A 25,786-nucleotide genomic window follows, 5' to 3' on the forward strand; every position below is an offset into this window, starting at 1 on the left:
AAAAAATCTCAGCTATGTAAATGAAAACATAAGCATTTTGTGTCTCAGTTGCAAGAAGATAAGAAGCACTTTTAACTGAAATTTAGCAGCAAGGGTTGGTTAAAGTCTCCTCTCATGCATGCACATGCACATTCATGTACACACACAAGTCCACACACACATGCTGAGAACCACCTGAAATAAAGACCTAGGAAATAAATATAGGTTAAAATCAAGATAACTCAAGACTTGATAATGGAAGCAATAAGAAAGCAATTTATTGTTCAGTTTTGTTAGATTCTGTCTGATTTGAGTTTTATTAAACAGTTACACATATAAATTTAAAATAGAACTTTTTTCCTCAAAGAAGTCCCTTAAATCAGTTTAATCCCACTAACTGGTGTTAATAAATTAAAAAAAAAAATTTCTGTGTATTAACAAGTGGGCAGCTTCACCTTAATTGTCTTTAGTTACAAAGTTTCCATTTGACTCAGTGTATTAAGAAAAATACTTAAAATTATTCAATTTCTTGAGAATTAAAGTATGTGACAAGAGGAAGGAAGATGAGGATTTTTAGTATCTTTATGTGCATTAAAGGATCAGATAGCAAGCCACAACTTTCCTGTTTTGTACCATCTTCTATTCTTAGCCACTTCTGAAGGAACCGTTTGAAGAAATAAATTCTCTGTATACCAAAGGACTATCTAGAATTCTATGTTAATGATTAGAAGAAGAATCGCTAATGTATCTTTTCATACATTTTCAAGGAAGAATGTTTCAACAGATTTAAGAAAAATCAGTTCAATTATAATGATTTAAGATTCCGGGTTTGCTTATCTGTAAAATAAGGAAGTTGTACTAGAGTCTCTAATTTTCCATCAGGAAATAAAGTGCTACCATTTGTTGAATGTTACGAGTGCTCACTACTTGCAAAGTACTTATACCTGAATTGAATTATACCTTTTGGGAGCACCACCACCAAGTCCCTTTTCTTTAGCTTTTAACACTTCACTGGATTTGGAGTGGTAAACAAAAAAATCGCTGTTGGATGTAACTCTCCTTTTCCAGTTCCATGCAATTATCTAAATCTGAACTGTCCAGAGTCACAGCCACTAGCCACACGTGACAACCGATCACTTAACATGTGGCTAGTCTGATTGCATATACAAAGTGCGAAATACACAGGGGATATTGAACACTTAGTACAAAAAACAGAATGTGAAACATCACAGTAATTTTTAATATACTGGATTGCATGCTAAAGTATTTCAGAGCTACTCAGTTAAAAATTAACTTTACCTGTTTCATTCACTCTTTAAAATACGGGTATAGAAAACTGAGAATCATGTATGTGGCCCACAGTGTATTCCTACTGGTCTGTGACACTAAGGACCTCGTCACAGATCATCGTGCCCTCTCCTCACGGCCGTGACTACAAAGGTGAGGAGTCAACAATTTTGATACCACTCCTGTCGCAAGCTCCCTCTTCTTGCTATTTCTGTGTCTGGCCAATCATTTATCTTCATTATTATTGAAACCATACCCTTCACTGTGAGGATTAGAAATGAAACTTGTTTGATTCGGGATTTTATTCTTTTTTTCAATACTTTGAAACAGATTGTATCACAAATATGGTAACATACACATTTCCTGCCAGTGGATATGGAAATGTGTCCAAAGATCTCAAGTCAGTGACTGCACTTTCTTTTCACAGCTGTTGTCTTTCCTCCTATCAGCAACCTTCCTTCCTCTAAAACAGGATGACCTCTGCTCCTTCTATCTATAGTCCTGAGTCTTGTTAGTCACATGACTGCCCATGCAGGGAGCCGTAACAAGAAAGTGAAGTAGACATTTGGCTTTATAACTAGTCATGTGCTACAGGACAGAAAAACAAAAATCTCTATAACTTCCTTAGAAGTTATTCAAGAAGTAATTTTTTTAAAGGACTCTAATCTTCCATTTTTACTCATCTGATTTCCTTCCTTTAAAGAAACCTGACTTGTTGAGACTTATTTTATATTTAAAAGCCACTTATGGAACAACCTACACACATTGGTAAAACTTTGCTATATCGTAGCCAACAATGTAACAAGGGTAGGAGATTAATATAAATATATATATGTATGTATAAAAAAGAAGATGGATAGTTGAAATTACTCATCAAAAATACAATAAAAAAAACTTACCTTACATTTTAGAAATTTTTATACACATTTATTTTGCTTTAGCCTTGCTTTTACTTTATTAATAGAAGGTGATTTTGATTAGAATATGACTCTCTAATAGAATAATATTTATGCTAAAACTTGGTAAACAACATACTTTAAAGTAGAAAGGCACTTTAGGAATCAGTTTGATACCCTTGTTTTATAGATGGGTCACACAGTTACCGAGTGATAAAGACTCAACACAAGTATGCTGACTCCAAGTTCAGTTTGTTCCGCTGTATTATGCTGCCTTAGTCCTTCTTTAACTTTTATCTGGTTAAAAAAAAAAATTCTAATGTGTATGCTTATAACTAAAAGATTATATGAACTGTACTATTAAGGCTCTTGCTGTTCTATTTACTTGGAATGAAAGTATTTTAGTAAGAGGAATAAGAGATGTGAAGACTGATGGCTAAAGATGAATGTAGGGCTGAAGAAATTAAATCCTGTCTCAGAGGCTCACATAATTTATTTGAAATTTCCAATACTCTATCTTTTAATAAAAAGATTGTTAACGGGAATGAAATCTGGAATAGACTCAGGTCTGTTACTCTCTTCAGCTTAAGTCTGAAAATATTTATTATTTTATTTGGTGGTCCTGAAGGTTGTTAAAAATATATCACAGCAGAACTGAAGATTTCTGCTTGAGTAACTAAGTTTCTATCCTATGTGTAAACTGAATCTTCGGAAGTAACAAAACTATATACCGAATACTAAAACATCATTATAGTGAAACTGTTCCCAGGAAGCCTGTATTTTGCTCAATATTAACAAGACAACAAGGTAGGGGATCTGATATATATTAATATGAATTACTCATTTCTTAAAAGTATCTCAGTCACCTCCAAGAGAAGCAACAACAGAAGACTGTACTATTTCCGATTCAGTTTCTCCTTAAGACAGCAAACATTATTTTGCATCGTCCAGGATTTTTTCTTTTCTGTCCAACTCATCAAGTCTTTATTATTAATCTATAAGTGTCAGGTATTCTTCTAGGTTCTAGGATTATAAATATGAACAATACCTACAGGAGGCTAAAAATTTCAACTAAAATAAGTGGAAGCAAACATAGCCTGAGGGTACTCTGCTATGTTAACTGTGTTCAGTAAGCTGTTAGAAAAGACTCAGTTACACGTACATCTTACCCTTCCAGAAGGGAGATACAATTGCTAAGCCTGAGAAGAGGAGCATCTTTAAGAAAAGCCTGATGCTAGTCACAACTTAAATTTTCATCAACATTAAGGATTATATAACTGCCATGTAAACATGATACAGAAATAGGTGAGATGGCTGCCGAAGACAAATTTCACTTTACTTCAAATTTTCTTTGCACTATCATTGGCTGTTCATCAAATAACTGGGTATTTTAGCACAGCGCTTTTCTCTGTCAATGATGACCACAGATGATCTTTTAGCTTAAAACAAACAAAAAAGGCAAGGTAAGGAATAAATTAAATATATGCAAAGTCTTAGACTTTGAAGGTAATAGAAGATGAGCAAAATCCATAGGACCTGTAACAGAAACAGATAAATATTTTTTAAGTTGTTAAATTGGGCACTTATAATAGGAAAGGATAAAAAACAAGACAACTATTACTCCTCTACTCAAGACAAAAGCATTCCCCAAAGCTGAACCAAGAGATAAATGTTCTTTGGTTTATGATGATTTTGCAAAAACAAAACTTAATTAACCTTCATTTAGTGACTTAGTAATGAAACAGTTTAGCTTTTTTGGTCAATTAAAAAATTAATGATCATAGCATCACCTAAATACATCTAAAAGAAAAAGCTTCTTTGTATTAAAATGCTTTCAAAAGACCTCTAATATGTTTACATACCCAAATAATTTGTTACTAATACTTCACAAGGAATATCATTTTATTACTGTAATCACAAAATCATAATTTCTGTACAGGAATGTATAAGTGAACATTAATCAATGCATTGATAATTCACTTCATAAAGAGGGTGAACACACTACAGAACATACTGTAAAGAAAAAATATTGTAAAATTTTCTGGCCTCGCAGCGCACTTTTTAGTGCAAGTATTTAAGACACAATAGTGTTCAATTCAGCAAAGTATTGCAGAATGTCATGCCACAGTCCACTTAATTCAAAGAGGGTCAGGACATGCAGCTTGTAATAAAATGTCAGAATATATATTTATAAAAAACCACATGTAATTCATAAAATATATAGTGGTTTATTTAGATGGTTTTTAATGATTTCACTATGGAATTCTGCATAACTGGAACAAGCATCCAAGATCTTCTTAACAGGAATAATCTTCTTGCTAGGCAATGGCTTTGGCCTCAGGTAGGAATGCCTCCCAGTATTTTATCAGCTGTGGATGATAATAAAAGATATTCTTATAACCTGTCATATATATAATATACTCCATGAAGCATTAAAAAAATCTAGCTAACAATAAATAACATTTACTAAAGTCTGATTCTTAAAGGGACCATCTAAATTCCCTTAAACAGCTTGTCAATATAATTAGTTTTTAATTATTTAAAAATATTAACTACTCATGGTTCATTTCAATTTTTGTAATAAAAAACACAATTAAAAAAATACCTAAAAATTTAAGATTAATTTATGCAAAATTGTATATATAAAAAGTTTTGCTAGTGTAAACTATATAAGATTATCTTAAATAATAAAACTGCAATGAGCTTTTCCATATAAAGTGATAACATCTCCTAATTCAGAGGATATTCACATTTTATGCTATTGCCAGCCAAAAAGAATGATTAAAAAAAGAAGGAAGAAAAGAAAACATCCAAGCAAGAAAGGGAAAAAGAGAGACTGTAAAGAATTATTAGCTGTCGGTCTTTCCTGGATAGTCCAGAAAATAGTACAGATTGACATAAAAATTGAAGATATAATGTCATCACCTAATTTAAAAATTTAATCTATTATATAGTTTTAAAAGAACTGGGGGAAGAAATCCTTCTGTTCAAGACATTAAGTAATTTGATATATTACTCAAAGTTACATTAAAATACACAGGGGAAAAAACCTCTATTATCTTGTTACAGATTATACTATAATGAAAACTCATGGTTTTCCCTATTTAAGGAGACAAATGCCACTTGTGGTATACAATCAACATGAAACCCACACAAACTAAAGCAAAAATCAAACCAATATTTTTTTAAAAACCTTCAAAACTTAGTTTTTAGTTTAAGTTCTAGCTGGTATGAAAGAGAACTTACTATAAGAATGTATTTAAACAGCAGTGATCAATAGAGAAATAAAACTGGGAAGACAGAGAAAAAAGGAAAAATAGTACAGCATGTTTCTCAAAAGTCTAAAATTGAGAAACCCATCTCTCTCCTAGGGGTTAGGAGTACAGGCAAAAAGAACTTCAAAGTGAAAGTGTTAAGTTGCTCCGTCATGTCCCATTCTTTGTGACCCCATGGTCTGTCCATGGAATTCTCCAGGCAACAATATTGGAGTGGATTGCCATTTCCTTCTCCAGGGGATCTTCCTGACTCAGGAATCGAACCTGGATCTCCTGCAATGCAGACTGTTTACTACCTGAGCTACCAGGGAACCCCAAAAAGGACTGGAGGACACTATACCATTTTATTTTCCATTTGCTAGCTTTAGTTTTTTCTACTCCATTTGTTGCTTCTCAAGTTTAAAAGCTCGTTTCAGTAGTTATCATCTTTAAAATAAAAAAGTTTATCAAAAGCAAGTTCTAGAGGTCTGTAAGTTATAAAAAAAAAACAAAACTACCTTACCTGTTGTTGTGTTTGTACTAATGATTCTAAGTACTTGATAATAACAGTTTTAAAATCTTTCACTCGTTCTTTCTGTTAAAATACAATAAATGGGGGGGGGGGGAAGCTCCATTAGTACAAAACTAAATTTGATTATACCACAGTATCACAGCAAAATGTGACCACATTAAGAAAAGTGTAAAATCATTAAACTTGCCTCAAATCTTCCCACTTCTTTTCGAATTGTTTTAGAGATCTGTTCAAAATCTCTTTCTCCTTGTTGTACTTTTGCCTCCCACTGACAAAAACAAAAGGTACAAATTTTTAAATCTTGCCTGGGAAGAATCATTAGAACTAGCTGTCACGACCACTCATTTAATTTATATAACACAATGCCTAAAAATCCTGAAAGCTCACCATTGGCAAGACCCAGTTTGGCATCACTCAAACTTGTATCTAACTTTACAGTAGTGGAAGTGCATTATCAGCTTAATTTCCATTAATATTTTACTGTCAGATATACTCAAGATCAGGATTTATAGCGCTTAATGAATTACAATCTCCATATCTTAATTTAGATGAAAAAGATTTTGAATATAAACTTCACCATCAAATAATTCAGCAGTTAAGAGTATAATCCTCTCATTTCTTTATACAACTGTAAATTATTTCAAAATATATCAATAATATTTGCCTAATTTCAAGAAGACATGGTCATCACAATTTATATGCCATGGAAATCATTAGAAAAATTAATGTGACATACATTTAGGAAACATTTTTGTGATGGTGTAATGTCCAGATTAAAAAAAAAAAAATTATGCAATTATGGTCTAGTGAAGAGCTATTAGTAAACATTAAACTCACTACAGAAACAATGAACGCTGTGATCAGTGACCAATGGAACAGCTAGAAATAAAATAAATGAAGAGTTAAGCGATGGAAGGCTCCTCCCCACTATGTGACCAAATGGGCACGCGCTCCGCGGAGCAGGCCCCTCGACTGTAAGTGAAATAAAGGTTGTCATACCTCTTCAATTTCCTTATTGAAGCATGGCAAGAGAAGTGTACACATTGTAATAAACTCACACAGATTTGCTAGCAGACCATATATAGTACATATATATGGGGGGTAATACACAAGTCACTCTCTGAAATCAAAGCATCTCAAAAGAAAGGTTAATTTAAATGCTTTCCCTGTATGCTTCTTTATCCGTTCCATAATTATGTGAAAGTAACAAAAGCTGCTGGAGATTTTTACGATGATCAAAATGCTAAAATAATTCTAAAACAGTTTACAAATTATGAAAAAAATTGCTAGGTGTAGCATGGTTCAGAAAAAAATTTATGAAAAATTATGCATATATGAATGACTTATGGAAAACTTGGGTAAAAGATAAAGCATATTAATCACCTCTCTTATTTCATTTTTAGCTTGCTGTATTTTATCTGGTTTGTTAGCAACCATCATTTTTGCTTCAGTTTCACGTTTTTTGAGCAAAGTAATTTGGGCATCTTCCCATTTCTGCCAGCATTTCACTCGATGGTCAAACACACCCTATAAATGAATGACATAGTATTATTAACTGGGAGCTAACAATGAAATTCTTTCAAAATACCAGAAGTGCTACATACTGAAAACAATAAAACCAAGTATTTATATGCCATTCTTTATACTAAGATACTGAAAATAAACATGCTATTATCAAAGGAAGTAGATTTCCATACTCATTTACATAAAAATAAAAACCCACCCATAACTGGATGAAATATACAAAATTCATTTCACTGGACTGGAGGGTTTAAAATGTGGCCTATGACAAGGTTTCTAACAGAGTTTTATGCCTTGAAGAAAGACTTTTTAATAGGAAAATGCTGGTATCATATCTACTATTGAAAGTTTTCCTACTAAAATATCAAAAGCAGATGGAAATATCAAAAGATTTGGAAATATGTCAGAAAATTGAAAATAGTAAATTGGAAAAGCTGTAAGATAACAAAGTAAAGTAAAAATGTAGTGGAAGAGATTATCTATAGCAAATAAAAGAAAAGCCAAACAATTTAAAGGTATAACAAAATGGGGGATGGGGGAAAGAGAGAGAGTCTTACACAAGACGAAAAGGGCAAATGGATGGATATCTAGTATGCAGAACCTAATGAAGAAATAGACAAAAAAAAAAAAAAAAAACAGAAAAATCCAACCCACTCCATGACTTCTTTCAAGGGGTTTGGCAGAGCAAGAACAAGTTAATAGAAATAAGACAGTTACTAGAAATTTCTTTAGAAAAACAAAAAACTGATGGACAGGATGGAATACAACAGTAATCCCTTTTCTAACTTGATGTTGAGGATATATATATATATTTTTAGTACTTATTAATTGAATAAATGAATCAAGCATTAATAGGTGAAACAGTTATTTTCATTTATTCCAAGTAAAGTGTTCTGGATCAAGAAACAGTAAATTAATAAATGTTCTTATAAGAACTTGATGAAGAAGAAAGCACCTAGATTGTGTATTTTCAAAATGTAGGCTTTGGAAAAAATCAAATTTGGATTCGAATACTAGTTTTGTTGCTTAAAACTTTGGGTAAATTCCCAAAATACCCAAAAAATTGGGTAAATTACCCAAAGTCAATTCATTTAATTTCTGTAATCCACAGTTCTCTCATATATAAAAGACGAAAATGAGATCTAGATTTATGCACTAGAAATAAACTGAAAAAAGTATATAGCATACACAGTGACTTAACCTACCAGATGTTTAATAATTAGAAGATACTATTATGGCTTACATACAAGTAACACACACACATAAATGTAGTTGATTAACTAGATTTCTACTAGAAGTGCACATAATAACAACTTAGTAGGCAAAAAAAAAATTGGACTGTATTTAGAAAAATACTAGTAATGTATTTGTATATTATTAAAATGTGGGCAATAATATTAAAAACTCCAAGTCAAGAGAGAGTTCTTAAAGACCATACACATTTTAAGTAACCAGGACAAGAGACATCCTAGACAAACTGGTAGGTTAAAAACTATCTATAGGCACTGAAATCCATTTTACTAGATTTGTCATCTCATATCATTTTTCTTCTCTTAGTAGTGAGTCTTAGTGTCCTCTTTGCTTTTCTTGTTTAAAAGACCATATTCACCTTAAAACATTTCTCATTATGAATTAATTTTGCTTCAGTCAAATTAAAGCGGGCCCAAATCACAAAAGTAACAAATCTAACACAGATACATTCCAAAAGTCACTATCATTTAAAAGAAGCAATCCCTGTGCCTCACCATATACACAAATTTTAAAAGTAATTTACAATTTTAAGGCCTAGTTTTCCTTTAAAGGGACAGAGCCGTATCAGCTCTTTATTTTTAAATTCCTCTGTTCAATAACTAAATTTATTATTTAAAATATTTACCAATACAGGGCAGAAGCGAACTAAAAAGCCCTTTAATTTCAATATTTGCTCAAGTTCTTAATATATATCAATGGGCCTTTTCAATGGAAACTAATTTGGTCTCTGCCCAGGTTATTTCATAATATTCCAGAATCATCACATGTTTACTATGGTACAGATACAGGAACCATGATAAAGGCAAAATGATGAAAGTCTGGTTATTTTGGGAAAAAAATTAATCTTAACTCCCCAAAAATTAGCTTTTTCTTCATTTGTCTTTCCACCCTTGTAACACTAGAATATAAAGAGAGAATCAGAACCACACTTAATCTCCTAAAAATGTGATCTTAAAAATCAAATTATTGCTGAGGTTTGACAGAAAACAACAGAATTCTGTAAAGCAATTATCCTTCAATAAAAAATAAAAATATATTAAAAAAAATCAAATTAGAACTTAATGTATGCCTCTGCATGGCAAGATACTAATCCACTCTGGTTCAACCAGTTTCATCTGTAAGAGGGAAACATTTAGACTGGTGATTCACTTTAGACTCCACATCTGTGGCGATTTTATGGTACCTATCTGTATGCAAGCTAGTCTAAGTTGGATAAGGTTGCAGTTGTGAAGCAGTTTTCCTAGCCAACCAGGAAATTTGACGCTACAATTTTAATTTTTTCCCATTTTAATTTAATTAATACCATATTCCAATTCAGTGAATCCAAAAGTATGTGGCCCAGATACCTGGAGTCCTGAAAGAATGCTGATTATATAGACAAACAATGAAGATGCTAAACTCCTTGGGGAATCCACCTATTGGATTTTTAAAAAATTACATTTTATATATTTTATACATTTACTTTCAGAGTAAGAATTCCTTATAAAGAATTCTAGTGCTGAAAACACTGAAAACTACTACCTCAATTCCTGACCCTACTCTAGAGGTTCATAGGAAGCCAACACATGAGAATGTATGTAACGAGTTTACCATTTAATACATGTCAGTTAACAGTACTACCCAAAATGTGGAGTCCCAGATGTCAGAGGCTGTACAAAAGAGGAAAACAGGAATTTTCTGGCTTCAAGGGCAGAACTGGAGAGTATTTTGAGCAAGTGAACTTTATCTCTTTCTTTAAGACCCCAATTTCTCCTGTTTTCAGCAGTCACTTTAATTTTAAGCTAGTTCTCAAAGTACTTTAGCTTCAAAATTACCATCATTTTGAAAAATACTCTCAATACAGATAGAACAAAGGGCTAAGTAGTATTAAACAGCTACTAGAAATCAGTAAGACAAAAAATTAAAAGAAAACTGGGCAAATGACACAAACAGTTCATAGAAAAAAGAAATGCAAAAGGCTTACTGTTTGTAAAAGTGCTTATATTCACAATAACTAAAGAAATTAAAACTTATACTTCTTTAGAGAGTAACATGGCAGTGATCATGGACATTTAAAATTCATATATCCACTGGTCAAGTAATTCTACTTCTAGGGATTTTATGCCCAAAGAGTTATTATCAAAATACTTAATATTAGACTGATCAAATAATTCAAGGTCTATCTATATGCTAAATGACAGAATATGATTAACCATTTAAAAGATTAGAAAATATATTTACATAAACTGATAAACAGATCTCTTAGAAATGGAGTGGGTAAAAAAAGCAGGCAAAGAACTGTGCATATAGTATGCTCCTTTTTGAAGGAAGAGATAAATGGAGAGAAAAAGGTGGTTGAGAAAAAGAGATAGAAGGAAAAAAAAAAGAGAATCAGTTTCATATACATGCATGGCTAATTCTGTAAAGACACCTCACAGTATTTGACTGAGTGAAGAGAGATGAGAGGTCTTAGGTAGAAAAGAAATTACCTTTTAGGGCTGCTAGAATTATTTTATGCATCTATTACTTATTGAAATACAAATGAATTAGTTTAAATTTAAAAACAAACAAAAGATAAAGACCATAAAAATTACCAAAAAAATTATGTCATTCATAATTTCTCAACTCCTTTATGAAATTGAGTTGGGCTAGGTTTCAGTAGAAAATCAATCTGAAACAGCTTAATGCATCTTAATGTATAACTTGACCACAGACCATACTAATTTAGTATTTTCCAAAGGGTGTTCCATATATGTGAAAGGACATTAAGTGGAAAAGAATTCCTATTCATATGAATTTGGAAGCCTCCGGATTAAACAAAGTTAAATGTCTATTTCATTTTTTACTACTAGACAGTCCTGAGCTTTTTAAATGTACACTGAATCCACAAGACAGGGATATCACAAACATTATCTCAAAGACTTAGTTGACTGTGGTCAGTGTAAGAGTTCTGTAGGAAACATTCTGGGATGTGAATATAACTGTAACTTCATGAGGTGCAAAAATGCAGTAAGAAGGTAGAGGCAGTGTGAGAAAAGCTGTTTTTGAAGGATGAGCATCCATCACACAGACGAACACTGAGAGGGAGTCTTCTCCCAGGTTAGCTCTTGTCAGCATGTACGACCTCTCATAATAGACAGTGCCAAGTGTCCCTTTTTGAACCCACAGGTTTTTTCTGGAGGTGTTATTCTTTTTAACAACTCTCATGCTAGTGCGAGTTTTGGAATGAGGTGAGGGTAGGTGGCAGAGAAACAAGAACCATTATCTATAAACTGGACTTCTGTGTATCACAAGTTGCCTAGTTAAAATGAAGTATACTCTGATTAACTGTCTATATTAACATCTTTAAATAACTGAAAAGAAAAATTAACCACCAGGAATATAAAGAGTGACATCTAAGAGTAAATACAAACAAAATTGGTAATTTAGCGAAACCTAAACCTAAGAAGGAGCCTCTATTAAGTGCTAAGAACCCTCTAGCAGTAACTGTCATTAGCCTGAGAACAGAATCATCTAAAAGATGAAATGCATCAATGTTCTGATTATAGATGAATACCAATTTGATCAGACTTAAGATGAAAAAAATTTGTGTAAGAAAGCAAGGAACAAGGTTACATTAACTTCTTAGATGTTTGAATTCAAAGTAAACTTTCAGTTCCCCTTATTCCATGATAACTAATGTTCATAACAATACTTCAAAGACACCATCAGATCTTAAAAAGTACATTCCAAAATATGTAACAGACAAAATAACAGTTCAATTACCTGAATAGTGGAGATACCTGTAAAAGACTAATTTTTATCAGTCAACAGGATTACTTTCCCATTATTCAGAAACTTAAGACTGCTCATCCTCTGACATTACAACTTAAAAACACAGTTCTTTATCTAATCTAGTCCCATGTCATCTATAAACACACGGTGACCACACGAAATGTTTTCTTATAGTCTAAACTCACGCTAAAGTCACTTTTAAGTATATTCATGCAATGGTCGGTCAGTTCTGGTTTTGTCTGACTTGCTGTAACTCTACTAATGAGAACAGAGTCCAGCCGGTAGTTTCAGCTCATGCCAGAAAAGAGTAAACTAATGCCATCAGTTAGCTGCAAACTTCTATATGTAGATATGTAAGTATGTACTGGTTTTACTGTATTTGGCATCCTTGGATCCCTTAAAAAACATCAATTCTGCCTGTGGTACTAAGTCATGGGGAAGAGACTATTAAGTTAGGAATAATCATCTTGAAATCATTTTACAGATACTAGTGTAGTGTGTAATTTACATATTTAAATGCATGCCTAACATGAAACCATATTCTTCTCATAAGCAAAGCACTGAAGTAGGGAAAGCTCAAGGAAGATTAGAAAGTAAGGCTTACTTTCACTGCGGCAATAAGACGAATGTAGTCACCAAGTAGTTCTGAAAACACGTAAAAATCAGCAAAAGCTTGTTCTTGATGCAACTGGTCTATCTTCTCCTCGACCTCTGCAAGCTGAGACAAAGCTCTAGACAGAGCAGTATGATCTTCAGAATTACCTAACATGGCAGCACTTTTAGCAAAGGCAGCTGTGTTGGCTGAAAGTTCTGAAATAGAAAAGTATTCATTTTTAGTGTTCACTAGTGAAGTTCTTAAATATTGCATTGATATTTTATATTCTCTTTAAATTTTATCTATTTACAAACTGCTCAAGTATTTTAAAACAACACTGTAAAGCAATATGCTCCACTTAAAAAATAAAAAAATATTTAAAAATAATAACATGAAAAAAAGTCGTTAAAATCCTTGGGCATATAAGTGTCAACTGTTCAGAGCTCTACTGAAAATTTACAAGTACACTGCATAAACTATGTTTAAAAATTTAATATAATAATCTCCCTTCCCATTCTCCTCCTAAGTGCTTCCCTGTATAGTCTAAAATAGACAAAAAATAAATATTTTTATATGGAAAGCACTGGGAACACTCACAATTGATTTGTATTACATTATATGGCCTTTAAACATGTATTTATTATTGAAAATAACAATTCTTATGAGATTATTATTTAGCTCACAGGAAGAAAGCAGGGCAAAACTGTATATATAATTCACATAAATCTTATTCTTTTTTTCTTTGTGTGCAACACCAATGCTTAGTGATATATTAAGAATTTTTGAATGTGATCATTTTAAACACATCAAACAGAAAAACAGATGTTAAGAACTAATGATTACTTTGCCTGGATTTGCTCTGTTGCTCTGCATTTGGTAAAGTTCTCTTAAAGAACCATAAAATGTTCCCTAAGAGAGGATATAAATAGGAAAAACTGTTATAAACTACTTTCAGTAAGAAATATATTAGTAGATTTTTGTAATTATTTTTTTTGCAGTATATTACTGATAATGGCACTTACAAGTAATAAATTATTTACTAAATGGTTTAGAAAGTGTTCTAGAAAGATAATTACTTACTAAGTGTTTCAAAAAGGTAGTTCTAGAAGTCATGTATTCTTTAAAAATAAAACAAAACCAAAAACACCTCACAATGGAATAAAAAATTAGAACTCAATTTTTTAATGAATTTTAAACACTCCCCTTGCTGGGTTTTTAAATATTGTGGTTGAAAAATAAAGCAAATGCTTCACAGTTCTTGAGGAAATATAGGCACAAAACTACATTTTAAAGACAAATTTCAAATATCAATTTTTGAATTTCATTCTTTAATTTTTAAGAGTTATCAATAAGACATCTTCATTCATTCAGTATATGTTTAACAAAGAGTTAATAATCAAGCAGTTTTAATCTAAAATTCAAAATATACTTTTACAAACCTAAGATTTTTCTCCTTCTAAACTAGAAGATTAAAATACAACAAAAAATATTAAGTAACAAAGTTGAAATAGAAAACATTCTCTTAAAACTATTCATTTCACAACTTTAAAATAATCATTTTTTAATAAAACTTAATAAAATATCTGAATTAACTTACAGTGTTAAACATATAAATAACAAGACAAACCTTTTCTATGACAGACCAAGGCTTCAACACTGGCATGAAGTTTCCTAAGTTGCTGATCCAGATTTTCAAATTGCTGCTGCTTTTCTTCAAACCACTAAGAAAAAATGAAAAATGGAGCTAATTTAGCCAGAACAAACCAGTGTAAATTAGGTTACCAATAGCAAGCTACATTCCTTGTTTTAAGGCAACGAATTAACCATGTATAACCATGGTGGTCAACTGATGTGCTGAGAACTAAACTCAATAAGCAAATTAATATCCTATTTTCTACTTGTACAGCTTTAAAATGCAATTGTTGGGCTCATTAATTCATCTCATTATTCAAGTCGAAAAATCAGCTCTTACTGCATCCGATTCATTCATCTTGATTGTCATTTTGTTGACAGCGTCGGCAGCCTTGTTCACCATCCTCAATATTCCTGCTCCACTCAGAGCCTGTGTATTAACTGCTCTAGGCAGCTGGAATTGAATGACAAATAAGGGCAAACAAACCGGTTAAAAGCCTAGAGGTTTAACTGGCCACAAAAGGGACAGCCCCCACATAACACCCCCGAAAAAAAAGAAAAGAAAAAAAGGAGGTTGTATTTTCTTCACTCTCATACATTTCAATAGTGAGATCTAATTTCTCAAATACACTACTTGTACATTCTCAAAGGAAAACTTAAAAAATAGACTTTCCATTTGTTTTTCTTCTGCACGTTTACATTTAGATGGAACAACACTCTGTTTGTCAAAATATATTAAGAAATTGCCGAGCACCTTAACACTGGCCACCTGTTTGCTAGCAGATATAAACTGTTTAAAAGGAAAAAAGGAGCAAGTCTTGAGAAAAATCTCCTTATGCTTACTTTGTCAGGGCTGTGCAATTTGGATTTTTTTTTTTTTTTTTTAACAATTCTGGAGTTCAAGTAGATTAAAAAAAAATCTCATATGGTAACAATTAGAGGATAAAATGTGCCAAATATAAAGATCAGCATGGTTACAATTAAAGTTCTTTCAAATCACACATTTCCATTTCAAAACCTTAATAAGACTATTAGAATGCAGACATACAAACCCACATTCAACTATCTCTAAAATGAGGTCTGAATAAACTTATTTCAACACAATGCCTAAGCAATGACTTAGGGTATTCAGAATTAGACTATTTGTAATCTTTTCTTTTAAATCTGGTTTTAATATATTTCAAGAAAGGGAATAATCATCCTACAATTATTGATATGAAGAAGATATTATGATATTGCTATGTACTTAGTTAAGTAATTAAAGCTAATTAAAGCACTAGGCAAAAAAACCCCACATTGTTTTAATTCATTTATTAATGCAGCTGTTTGCTGAACACCTATACTTATATAAATTACTACACTGATAATCATAAATGAGAACATATACATATAAAAATTTAAAGTAGAAATAGTACCTCCGAACTTTCTAAGAACTGCCTTAAATCAGGATCCTGCAGTAAAGTTGGATGCTTTACTGTTCTTTGAAGATACCTAGATTTAAGAATAAAATGCTTTTATTTATCAGTAGCATCTTATTTTAAATCTTATTTCAACAAAAGAATATTGAAATATTTTTAAAAGATGCCTTCTGTTTGCTTCCTATCAGTTTGCTTTCACTCTAATTATGTAGAATTTTACAGTAATTTAATAATTAAAAAGCTTTGCATTCATCTTTTGAAAATTCATAATTATGTAAAAAGAGGCATGGTAGGGGCTAGGGGTAGGAATGGGGAGAGGTTAAATTACTTACCAAACTTCTCACTGCAAAATATTAGAGTTAGGGTACATATGTAACTTTATCAAACAACTCTTATCTTTTGGCAGGTCAGTATGTCCCCAGTCACTATTATATATATTCTAGTAATATATATATTACTAATTAGTCCAAACTATTTTTTTTTAATTGCCATCATTACCAAAATGGAGCACAGCCTACCAATTTTTCCCCCCTTGGCAGTAGATTTAAATAATCAAATCAGTTTTCATCCTCATTTAACAGGGACTAAATTTTTTTCAATATTTCTATTTCCAAGGTTTTGCTATTTTTGATGTTTTCCTTATACGACATCACATAAAATAAAGAGTAAAGAGAAACATCACTATTAAATCACTATCAGTTTACTTTAGTAAATTTCCTTTACGAGAAAAGGTCAAACCCTGTCATTCATAATAAATTACCAATCTTTCTTTCATAAGAAAAAAAATTCCACCATTTGAATCACTGCTACTTATCTAATCCCATTTTTTAAAAATTGATCTTTCCCTAGATTAATAATTACATACAGTAATGTTTCAATTATAATAATTTGCCTAACAGTTAATATGCCTTTATTCTATTTATTCAGAACAGATTATAGAATATGCCTAAGAGTTTCTGGGGGGAAAAAAAAAAGCTCAAACATTAACTTCTGTTTTTACATATTTAAATAAAATACTCACCATATTAAACTTCATTTTAAGTCAGCTCACGTAAGACGTCATTATAATAGAAGTAGTATTTAATAGATATGTACAATACAATCTACACTGGGTTTAAAAAATATTTATTTGCTGCTTAGTTTATAAAACTAAAAAAAAAAAGTACAGTAGGAACACTAATCCTGTAAGTTTGAGAAATGGTTATATTTTTCCACTGGAATTTTACTTAAACAATTTTAACACTGGTTCTCCAGTACTACTCTAACTGAGTTATTGTTTACGACTGTGTGCTGTTTAAAAGCAGTCTTCATAAGTTGCTCATTTGAGCGCACACAACAGCTGGTAAATAGCAAGCACTTAAGACATTCATAAAACTAGCAAGGAAGACAAAACATCTAGTACACAACCTTCAAGAAAAATTGCAGTACTTCAAACCTAAATGGAAATAGTACTTATATTCTAAAATAACTTTTTAAAATGAGTTTTAGTGACAATTTTTGAGTGAGTTCTATTAAGTGAGAATACTAGTCTCATGAAATATTCCAAGAAAAAGAGTGTTTCTATAACCAACAAAGTGTGAAATATATTACATACATATTCCTTTAAGATTCATAGTGAACAGCAGCATATTAAATACTGTGAGAAGTACTGCAGGAAAAAGATTTGGTTTAACTTTGTTAAAGCCTACATTAATAAACCTCAGACAGTAGATTTCTTTTTTTCACCTTAAAACATACTAGCATTTTGAGGAATCAACGTTGAAAAATTATGTTCTAGAAAAAGACAGTAAAACTTTTTTAGGGGTTACATGAAAATAAAGAGTAATTAACCACTTTAAAAAGGTATTAAACTTACATAATGTTAAAATTAAAAGAAACATAAAACGGATTTTTAATTGACTAACTATTTGTAACTATACACCAATTCAGAATTAAGTTCAGAGAAGGTTATAGATGTGTAGAAGAAAGATAAAGAGCAAAAACGAATGCAGGAAGAATACACTGAAAATAAAATGAAAAGAGGTATTGGGAGAAGAACCAACACTGAAGGAACACATAAATGAAAGATGCTTGCAACTGATGAAAAGTAAGTATCAGACTCTACAAGAAGCGGTCAGGAGGCAGTTCTTAAGATCTGCGCTAAGGATCAGTATATTCACAATCACTAGGGGCTTCCAACGGCCTCCCTGGTGGCTGAGATGGTGGAGAACCTGCCTGCAATGCAGGAGACCTGGTTTCATGCCTGGGTCTCGAAGATCCCCTGGAGGAGGAAATGGCCCACACTCCAGCGTTCTTGCCTGGAGAATTCCATGGACAGAGAAGCCCGGAGGGCTATAGTCCATGGGGTCGCTTTCAAATTTCTACTTACCAAAACAGAATAAAGCAGGTTATACAAAATGCTTGAGAGAAACAGAGTTAAAGATATTTCTCTTGCTTTAGACTCAAACAAATGTGCTAACAAAGAGAGACTACAAAAGCATTTGTGGCTCTACAAATGCTACTACAAAAGAACCTAGGTCTCTGATGACATTCATTTGTTCCTTCAAGGAACATATCTTGATACATCAGTTACTGTTCTGAGTACTCAGAATGTATCAATGAACAAAAGAGAATAAGATTCCTTTCGACTGAAGCTTTAATATCAGAAAAAGAAGACAGACAGCAAATCATAAAAATTATGTAGTATGAGGTAAGATGGTAAATGCTGTGGAGAAATGAAAGGACAAGTAAACGGGATACGTGAAAGTGAAAGTTGCTCAGTCGTGTCCGACTCTTTGCAACCCCATGGACTATACAGTCCATGGAATTCTCCAGGCCAGAAAACTGGAGTGGGTAGCCTATCCCTTCTCCAGGGGATCTTCCCTACCCAGGAATCGAACCGGGGTCTCCTGCATTGCAGGCGGGTTCTTTACCAACTGAGCTACTAGGGAAGCCCAATGGGATCAGTGGTTGATGCCAATTTAAACAGAATAGGTCAGAAAAGGTGATACCTGAATGCCTGAATTTTAAACAGGTAATGGAATTAGCCATGCAGATACCCCAAGAGCAAAAGCTTTATAGGCAGTGCCACAGACGGTAGGGGAGTGAAAACCCAGGTGAGAAAATACCTGGGATCTCTGAGGAGCAGCAAAAAGGTGAGTGTGGCCTAGAGCAAAGTGATCAAGGAAGATATGAGATCAAGCACGTAACAGAGTGAGCAGTGTATGTCATGGAAGATTTTATAGGTCATTATAAGGATTATGGCTTTTATTGAGTGAAATTAGGTGCGTGTATGAGTGGGGATGATTCACATTTTAAACAGATGACACTGGTGGTTAAATTAAAAAAAGAGTAGAGATACGAGGATGGAAACAGGGAGATCAACTTGGAGTCTACAGTAGTGAATTCAGACGTTTCAACTAGTAGTGAACAAATGAAAAAACTGTTGTCCAGATAGCAAAAGGAAACAATAGGATTTCCTGATGAATTTGATAATATTAAAATCTGCCTACCTCCAAACCTTCTGGTATCAGTGGATTAATCAATCTACACTAACTGTTGAAGCTTTGCCAGCTGGGTTTTCAGGTACTTATTAAGATACAATTACATTTTTAGAGATAAGGAACAATGAATTTAGGTTAAATAATTGGTCCAAGACCTCACAAATAGTGTGCAATGCATAATGGAGTGCAGGTTTCAACAGAGAAAGGATTCTAAAACCCTACACACTACTTCATTCTACTTTACATTTCTCAGTTTATATTTACAGAAGTGTATCAATACTATATAAAACAAACTCAATATGCTCATAAGGTAACACATGAAGCACTCATAAGAAAATCAACGTGAGTATCTTTAGGAGACTTAGAAGATGTAGTTTCAGCTTACTCAGTGTGGCACAGGAGGAATGTTTGGGTTCTTAACCACTCCCTTTCTCTTCCCATATTTTAATACCAGATATTAGTTTTTTCGCTCAAGACAGTCATCTGGATTCTCAAAGTTCAACAAATAACTATGTAACACAACAACTTCATTTGAATCAGTTCTAATGAGATGGATGAAACTAGAGCCCATTATACAGAGTGAAGTAAGCCAGAAAGATAAAGACCATTACAGTATACTAACACATATATATGGAATTTAGAAAGATGGTAACGATAAACCTATATGCAAAACAGAAAAAGAGACTCAGATGTATAGAACAGACTTGTGGACTCTGGGAGAAAGCGAGGGTGGGATGTTTCAAGAGAACAGCATTGAAACATGTATATTATCTAGGGTGAAACAGATCACCAGCCCAGGTTGGGTGCATGAGACAAGTGCTCAGGCCTGGTGCACTGGGAAGACCCAGAGGGATCGGGTGGAGAGGGAGGTGGGAGGGGGGACCAGGATGGGGAATACATGTAAATCCATGGCTAATTCATTTCAATGTATGACAAAAACTACTGTAATGATGTAAAGTAATTAGCCTCCAACTAATAAAAAAAAAAAAAAAGAAAAAAAAAAACTATGTAAATGACTCCTAGAGTGTATATGAAGAAATACATCCTTGACCTGCCAGATCCAACTAGGTCATGTATCCCACAGAAATGCCTAAATGTTTAAATTTTAAGAAATGCCACAGAAAACTCACAATAAAAATCATTCCAGTTCCTCTGCTCTTTATGTTTACACCTGTATTTTCTTTAGTTATCTTCTATAATGTAGAATGAACTCATAATATGCTTTTTCACTACTGCAAATTCTACTAAGGTACTGATAGTACTTAACAAATAATATTTACTAGTCAAGAAACTATCCTCACAAATACACTAGGTCAAGCTTCAATACCTCCTTAAAACTCTCCTCAGTGTTACATAGTGAATGAAGGTATGGTTTAAGTACTACGCAATGCATTCAAGTTAAAAGAAAAGGTGAGTGAAGAATCAAATATGTCCTTGGTACAATAAATCTTCATTAAGTTTCTTATCAAGGATGTCATCCAAAATATTTCAAATTTACTCACAGGAAAACAGGACTGGAAAGGCTCCTCAAAAGGTCATGGTTATACTTTCATGAAGAACTAAGTGAAATCAAGGCAGTACATTATCTATCTTTATTCTTAAACATACTCAGTCTATGACTTTTCACAACAGAATCAATTCTAATGCCGAAATTAAACTTCTAGCAATTTACATCTTTTTCCAAGGTGACTGCTAGCCTCACCGACATAATCTCATCTTTTAAGTCTTCTCTAACATAAGATATTAAGTTGCACACTAGCTTTTCTTATTATGAATTGTTCAAACCTGACTTTACTGTGGCATTTTCTTAAAATTGAAATAATTACTAAAACCCAGAACTATGTTGTCTGAAAAAGAGTTTTAAAAACTAATATATACCCAGTAGATATATATGCTATTTCCTAAAAACTGTCCTTATCTACTCTAACCACTAATTTTAAGCTGAGAGAGAAAATAAAACAAATAAATTTGATTAAAATTAGAAACCAAAAAACTATGAAAGTAGCAAGTATTTTAAATCTACATAATTACCAACTATAAGTTGAACTTTAAGATAGTTTTGAACTTGTTTTCTCATATTTTCATCATAGAAAGGAAGAGGTGTTAAGATTCTGGGAGTAGATTCCTCCTATCCATTTCTTTTTGAGTTGGCCACAATGAACAAGTCTTCAAAGCTATAAGAAATGTGTCAGGTCAAGAAGTGTAAAAGCAGGTACAGTATAGATATCTATCAGCCTTTAACTCTACAGTCAGTTCAAGCACTGATTAACACTTTTGTACACTCAAGTCACAATCAACTATAAAGAACTGAAGGAGGGAGCACAAACCTACGTTTTCATTGCATTTAGTGATATTTCAATATCACTATTCAAGAGAAAAATTAATGTAGATGAAAACATGATACTTTGTTATGAGAATTAATAGAAATGGAACAAGTATACAGTACCACATTTTGTAATGAACCAATTTTCTTTAAAAAAACTCACAGTACTCTTAAGAGTAACTGAGTGGTACTTCAGAATTTCCATACTTAATAATATAATTGTGCCACTTAGTGGAATCAAACATATTACTGAAGTTAAAAACATAAGAGTAATAAATATAGCTGATTAGAATTACCTTTCAAGAGCTGCTCTCCGTTTTTCTACAAATTCTGTGGAGGATGAATCTTCTTTACCCACCTTGACCTTGGTCATGCCTTTGAAAAAATTGAATGAGATTCATGATTTTCAACTACTGAGAAACATTCTTTTAAAATAATTTCTGCATAATTTGGCTTCCCTGGTGCCTCAGAGATGGTAAAGAATCTACCTGCAATGCAGGAGACTCAGGTTCAACCCCGAGGTTGGGAAGGTCCCCTGGAGAAGGGAATGGCTACCCAGGCCAGTATTCTTCTCTGGAGAATTCCACGGACAGGAGTCTGGCAGGCTACACAGCTCATGGGGTCACAGAGTTAGATGCAACTAAGTAATTAACACTTTCACTTTCTGAATAATTTAAAATATATTTGAACTTGACAAAAAAGTGCCAAAAATTGTAACTAGCATCATACATTTGACAAATTAATATATATAATTGGCAAGTACTTTTAATGTAAGCTATAAAAGAGTACAGCTAAAAGCAGAGGTTGAGCTATGTCTGTAAGTTTTCCAGTATGGAATCCTCATTTTACTTGATATATATTATACTCCTGGTAAATTAAAATGTGTCTGCACTGCAATATGCATAATGGAGTTCAAATTCATGAGTTTAAGCTCACTTGATATTTTTATCTCTTTTGGGCAATAATTAAAAGTCTTTACTTTTGGTATTAGAAAAATATAAGTGTAATCTGTGAATATGCTAAGTATTTCCTCTGCCACAGATTTTAAGAACATGTTCTTGTTTATTTATCATATCTGGCTTTATAACAGCTGAAATAATGAGCTCTTTCACAGAACCTCTTTGAATTTAAAAAATAAAGTCATGTGCAAATTTTTTCTTAGTTAATGTATTCATTTTTAAAAACCGATGGACAACATGAAATTTTTAAAATGACTTCTTCTCTACTTGATTTTCTGCCAAGAACTTCACAGAACAACTTGTTATCCACCTTTAATAATTGCTCAGACTTTATGCACACATTTAGAGGAAACTAACTTGACTTTATCTTTTATTTAACTACATTTATTTTTCCTGCTAATCTCTTTATATCTTTTTTTAAACTGCATTTTGTATGGTTGCCTCAAATTCTTCCAATCTTTTCAATCCTTTTAATCTAATAATTGGTGGAAGGTTGAAGATTATTAGAGAAAAATATTAGTTTGAAACACAATAAACTTGGCATAAAAATTGAGTTTTTAAATTTTTTTTTTCCTGGCTCAATGTTTAAAGACCAGTGTATCCAGTCACCAAAATGAGAAAAATTATTTTGTTTTTCCTCTTTTGATATATTAAAAACAGTTGTACAACTTAAAGCTAAAGAAAAAAGGATATTAATATAAATAATTTATGATAAATGAAACAAGTTCACTACACAGATAATGGAAGGCCAAAGGATACCACTGCAACAGTTTAGAGAAATAAAATTATTAACTAGATTAGCAGTTCACAAAGCATGGTTAGAGTATCTGGAAGCATTCTGAGACCTTTTTGAGGAGTGACAGGGGATGTGTACAAAAATCTATCTTCATAATACACCACGGTGTTATTTTAGTATTTTTCACTCTCATTCTTTCATGAGAACTCAGTGGAGCTTTCCTAAAGTTATATGATGTGTTGTATTACAAAAGATAGAGTGCAGAAGCAGATGTAAAAATAAAGCTATTTTATATTAAGCCAGAAATTAAAGCGATTTTGCAAAACGATAAAAAACAAAAACTGCAAGCCATTCTTATAATTATTTTTTTGTCTTACAAAAATAGTTTTTCACAAAAACCTTATTTGTTAATAACAGGTTATGAGTTTATTATTTTTAAATCAATTAATAAACACAATTTAAAAATTCTCACATGTAAGTATCAAGAGATACAGGCCCAAAAGCAAAAGCTCTTTAACGCCCTTCAATAAATCTGAATATACAAGGGGTTTTGAGACCAAAAAACTGAAGAACTATACTAGATCTTTGAATTTTAAAAAAGAGCAAGAATATAAAAATGGTTTTGAATATATCAAGGTTTCAAAATCATAAAAGATACAGATAAAGCTGCTTTTCAAACCAAATGTTTAAAGAGGTAAAAACAGTAACTTAGAGTAAAACTTATTTCAAATATATTTCAGAATAACAATCTTATGTATATAAAAAATTGATTTAAATAAAAACCTATGACTGGGAAATTGGTTTAAGATGATGGAGAACGAGGATGTGCACTCAACTTCTCCTGAGAGAACACCAAAAATCTATGACTGAAAAGAAAGAGTGGAAAAAATACTACAAAATTTTAATGGTGGGACAATAGAGGTTTTCCTCTTTTGTAATATTCTGCATATTCTTAACTAAGTAAGGCTTTATTACCTGTAAAAGTGAAATGTTTTTAAATGTTAAATTGAGGTATGTAATAAAATAAAACGAGTTTAAATAGCTCCTGTGTGAGCAAGGCTAGATCAAATCTTTTTGTACAATGTATAGCTGAGCACAGAACATCTCCAAGTTCTCAGAAAAATGTTAATATGCCAATAATATTAAATATTCTCTAAATGTTACTCAGTAATAAGGTACTCTGCTACTGCTAAGTCACTTCAGTCATGTCCAACTCTGTGCAACCCCACAGACGGCAGCCCACCAGGCTCCCCCGTCCCTGGGATTCTCCAGGCAAGAATACTGGAGTGGGTTGCCATTTCCTTCTCCAATGCATGAAAGTGAAAAATGAAAGTGAAGTCGCTCAGTCGTGTCCAACTCTGTGCGACCCCATGGACTGCAGCCTACCAGGCTCCTCCATCCAAGGGATTTTCCAGGCAAAAGTACTGGAGTGGGGTGCCATTGCCTTCTCCGATAAGGTACTCTAATAATCCTAAAAGGGTTTTCAATTGCTTTCATCTTGCTAAATTCCAACTTAATATTTAACATCATCACATTGTATAAATCAAAATCCTTAGGTATTAGAAATAAAATTTTTAGCTACACTCTTCAGTTGATAAATGACTACCACAAATAGAATATTTAAATTCAGTATTCTTAAGAGACACGTGTACCCCAATGTTCATCATAGCACTGTTTAAAATAGCCAGGACATGGAAGCAACTTAGATGCCCATCAGCAGCGAATGGATAAGAAAGCTGTGGTACATATATACAATGGAATATTACTCAGCCATTAAAAAGAATACATTTGAATCAGTTCTAATGAGGTGGATGAAGCTGGAGCTATTATACAGAGTGAAGTAAGCCAGAAAGAAAAACATCAATACAGTATACTAACGTATATATATGGAATTTAGAAAGATGGTAACAATAGCCCGATATGCAAGAAAGCAAAGGAGACACAGATGTATTGAACAGTCTTTTGGACTCTGTGGGAGAGGGCGAGGGCGGGATTATTTGGGAGAATGGCACTGAAACATGTATATTATCACGTGAAACGAATCGCCAGTCTAGGTTGGATGCATGAGACCGGGTGCTCGGGGCTGGTGCACTGGGATGACCCAGAGGGATGGGATGGGGAGGGAGGTGGAAGGGGGGTTCAGGGGAACACACAGGGAACCCATGGCT

The 25,786-nt window shown here is 32.7% G+C and overlaps 1 protein-coding gene across 2 annotated transcripts in view; it reads right to left on the reverse strand.

The window, feature by feature from the left end:
* Positions 1–232: 232 nt before the first annotated feature.
* The window catches only part of SNX2 (sorting nexin 2), a 61,825-nt gene continuing 36,271 nt past the window's right edge, over positions 233–25,786 (reverse strand). Inside the window, exons 7-16 of one of the 2 annotated variants that reach the window (XM_070465104.1) lie at positions 22,220–22,298; positions 16,116–16,191; positions 15,041–15,154; positions 14,696–14,789; positions 13,078–13,283; positions 7,332–7,475; positions 6,136–6,216; positions 5,940–6,011; positions 4,437–4,531; positions 233–3,698 (exon numbers count right to left, since the gene is read on the reverse strand). In XM_070465104.1, coding sequence (XP_070321205.1) covers positions 4,481–4,531; positions 5,940–6,011; positions 6,136–6,216; positions 7,332–7,475; positions 13,078–13,283; positions 14,696–14,789; positions 15,041–15,154; positions 16,116–16,191; positions 22,220–22,298 — 917 coding nt within the window. In that variant the 3' untranslated portion in view covers positions 233–3,698; positions 4,437–4,480. Of the gene's footprint in view, positions 3,699–4,046; positions 4,532–5,939; positions 6,012–6,135; positions 6,217–7,331; positions 7,476–13,077; positions 13,284–14,695; positions 14,790–15,040; positions 15,155–16,115; positions 16,192–22,219; positions 22,299–25,786 lie in introns of those variants that run through there. The other variant, XM_020877601.2, reaches the window with a different exon arrangement.

The sequence above is a fragment of the Odocoileus virginianus genome, chromosome 3, assembly GCF_023699985.2.
Source record: "Odocoileus virginianus isolate 20LAN1187 ecotype Illinois chromosome 3, Ovbor_1.2, whole genome shotgun sequence".
In the NCBI taxonomy this organism is placed as follows: domain Eukaryota; kingdom Metazoa; phylum Chordata; class Mammalia; order Artiodactyla; family Cervidae; genus Odocoileus; species Odocoileus virginianus.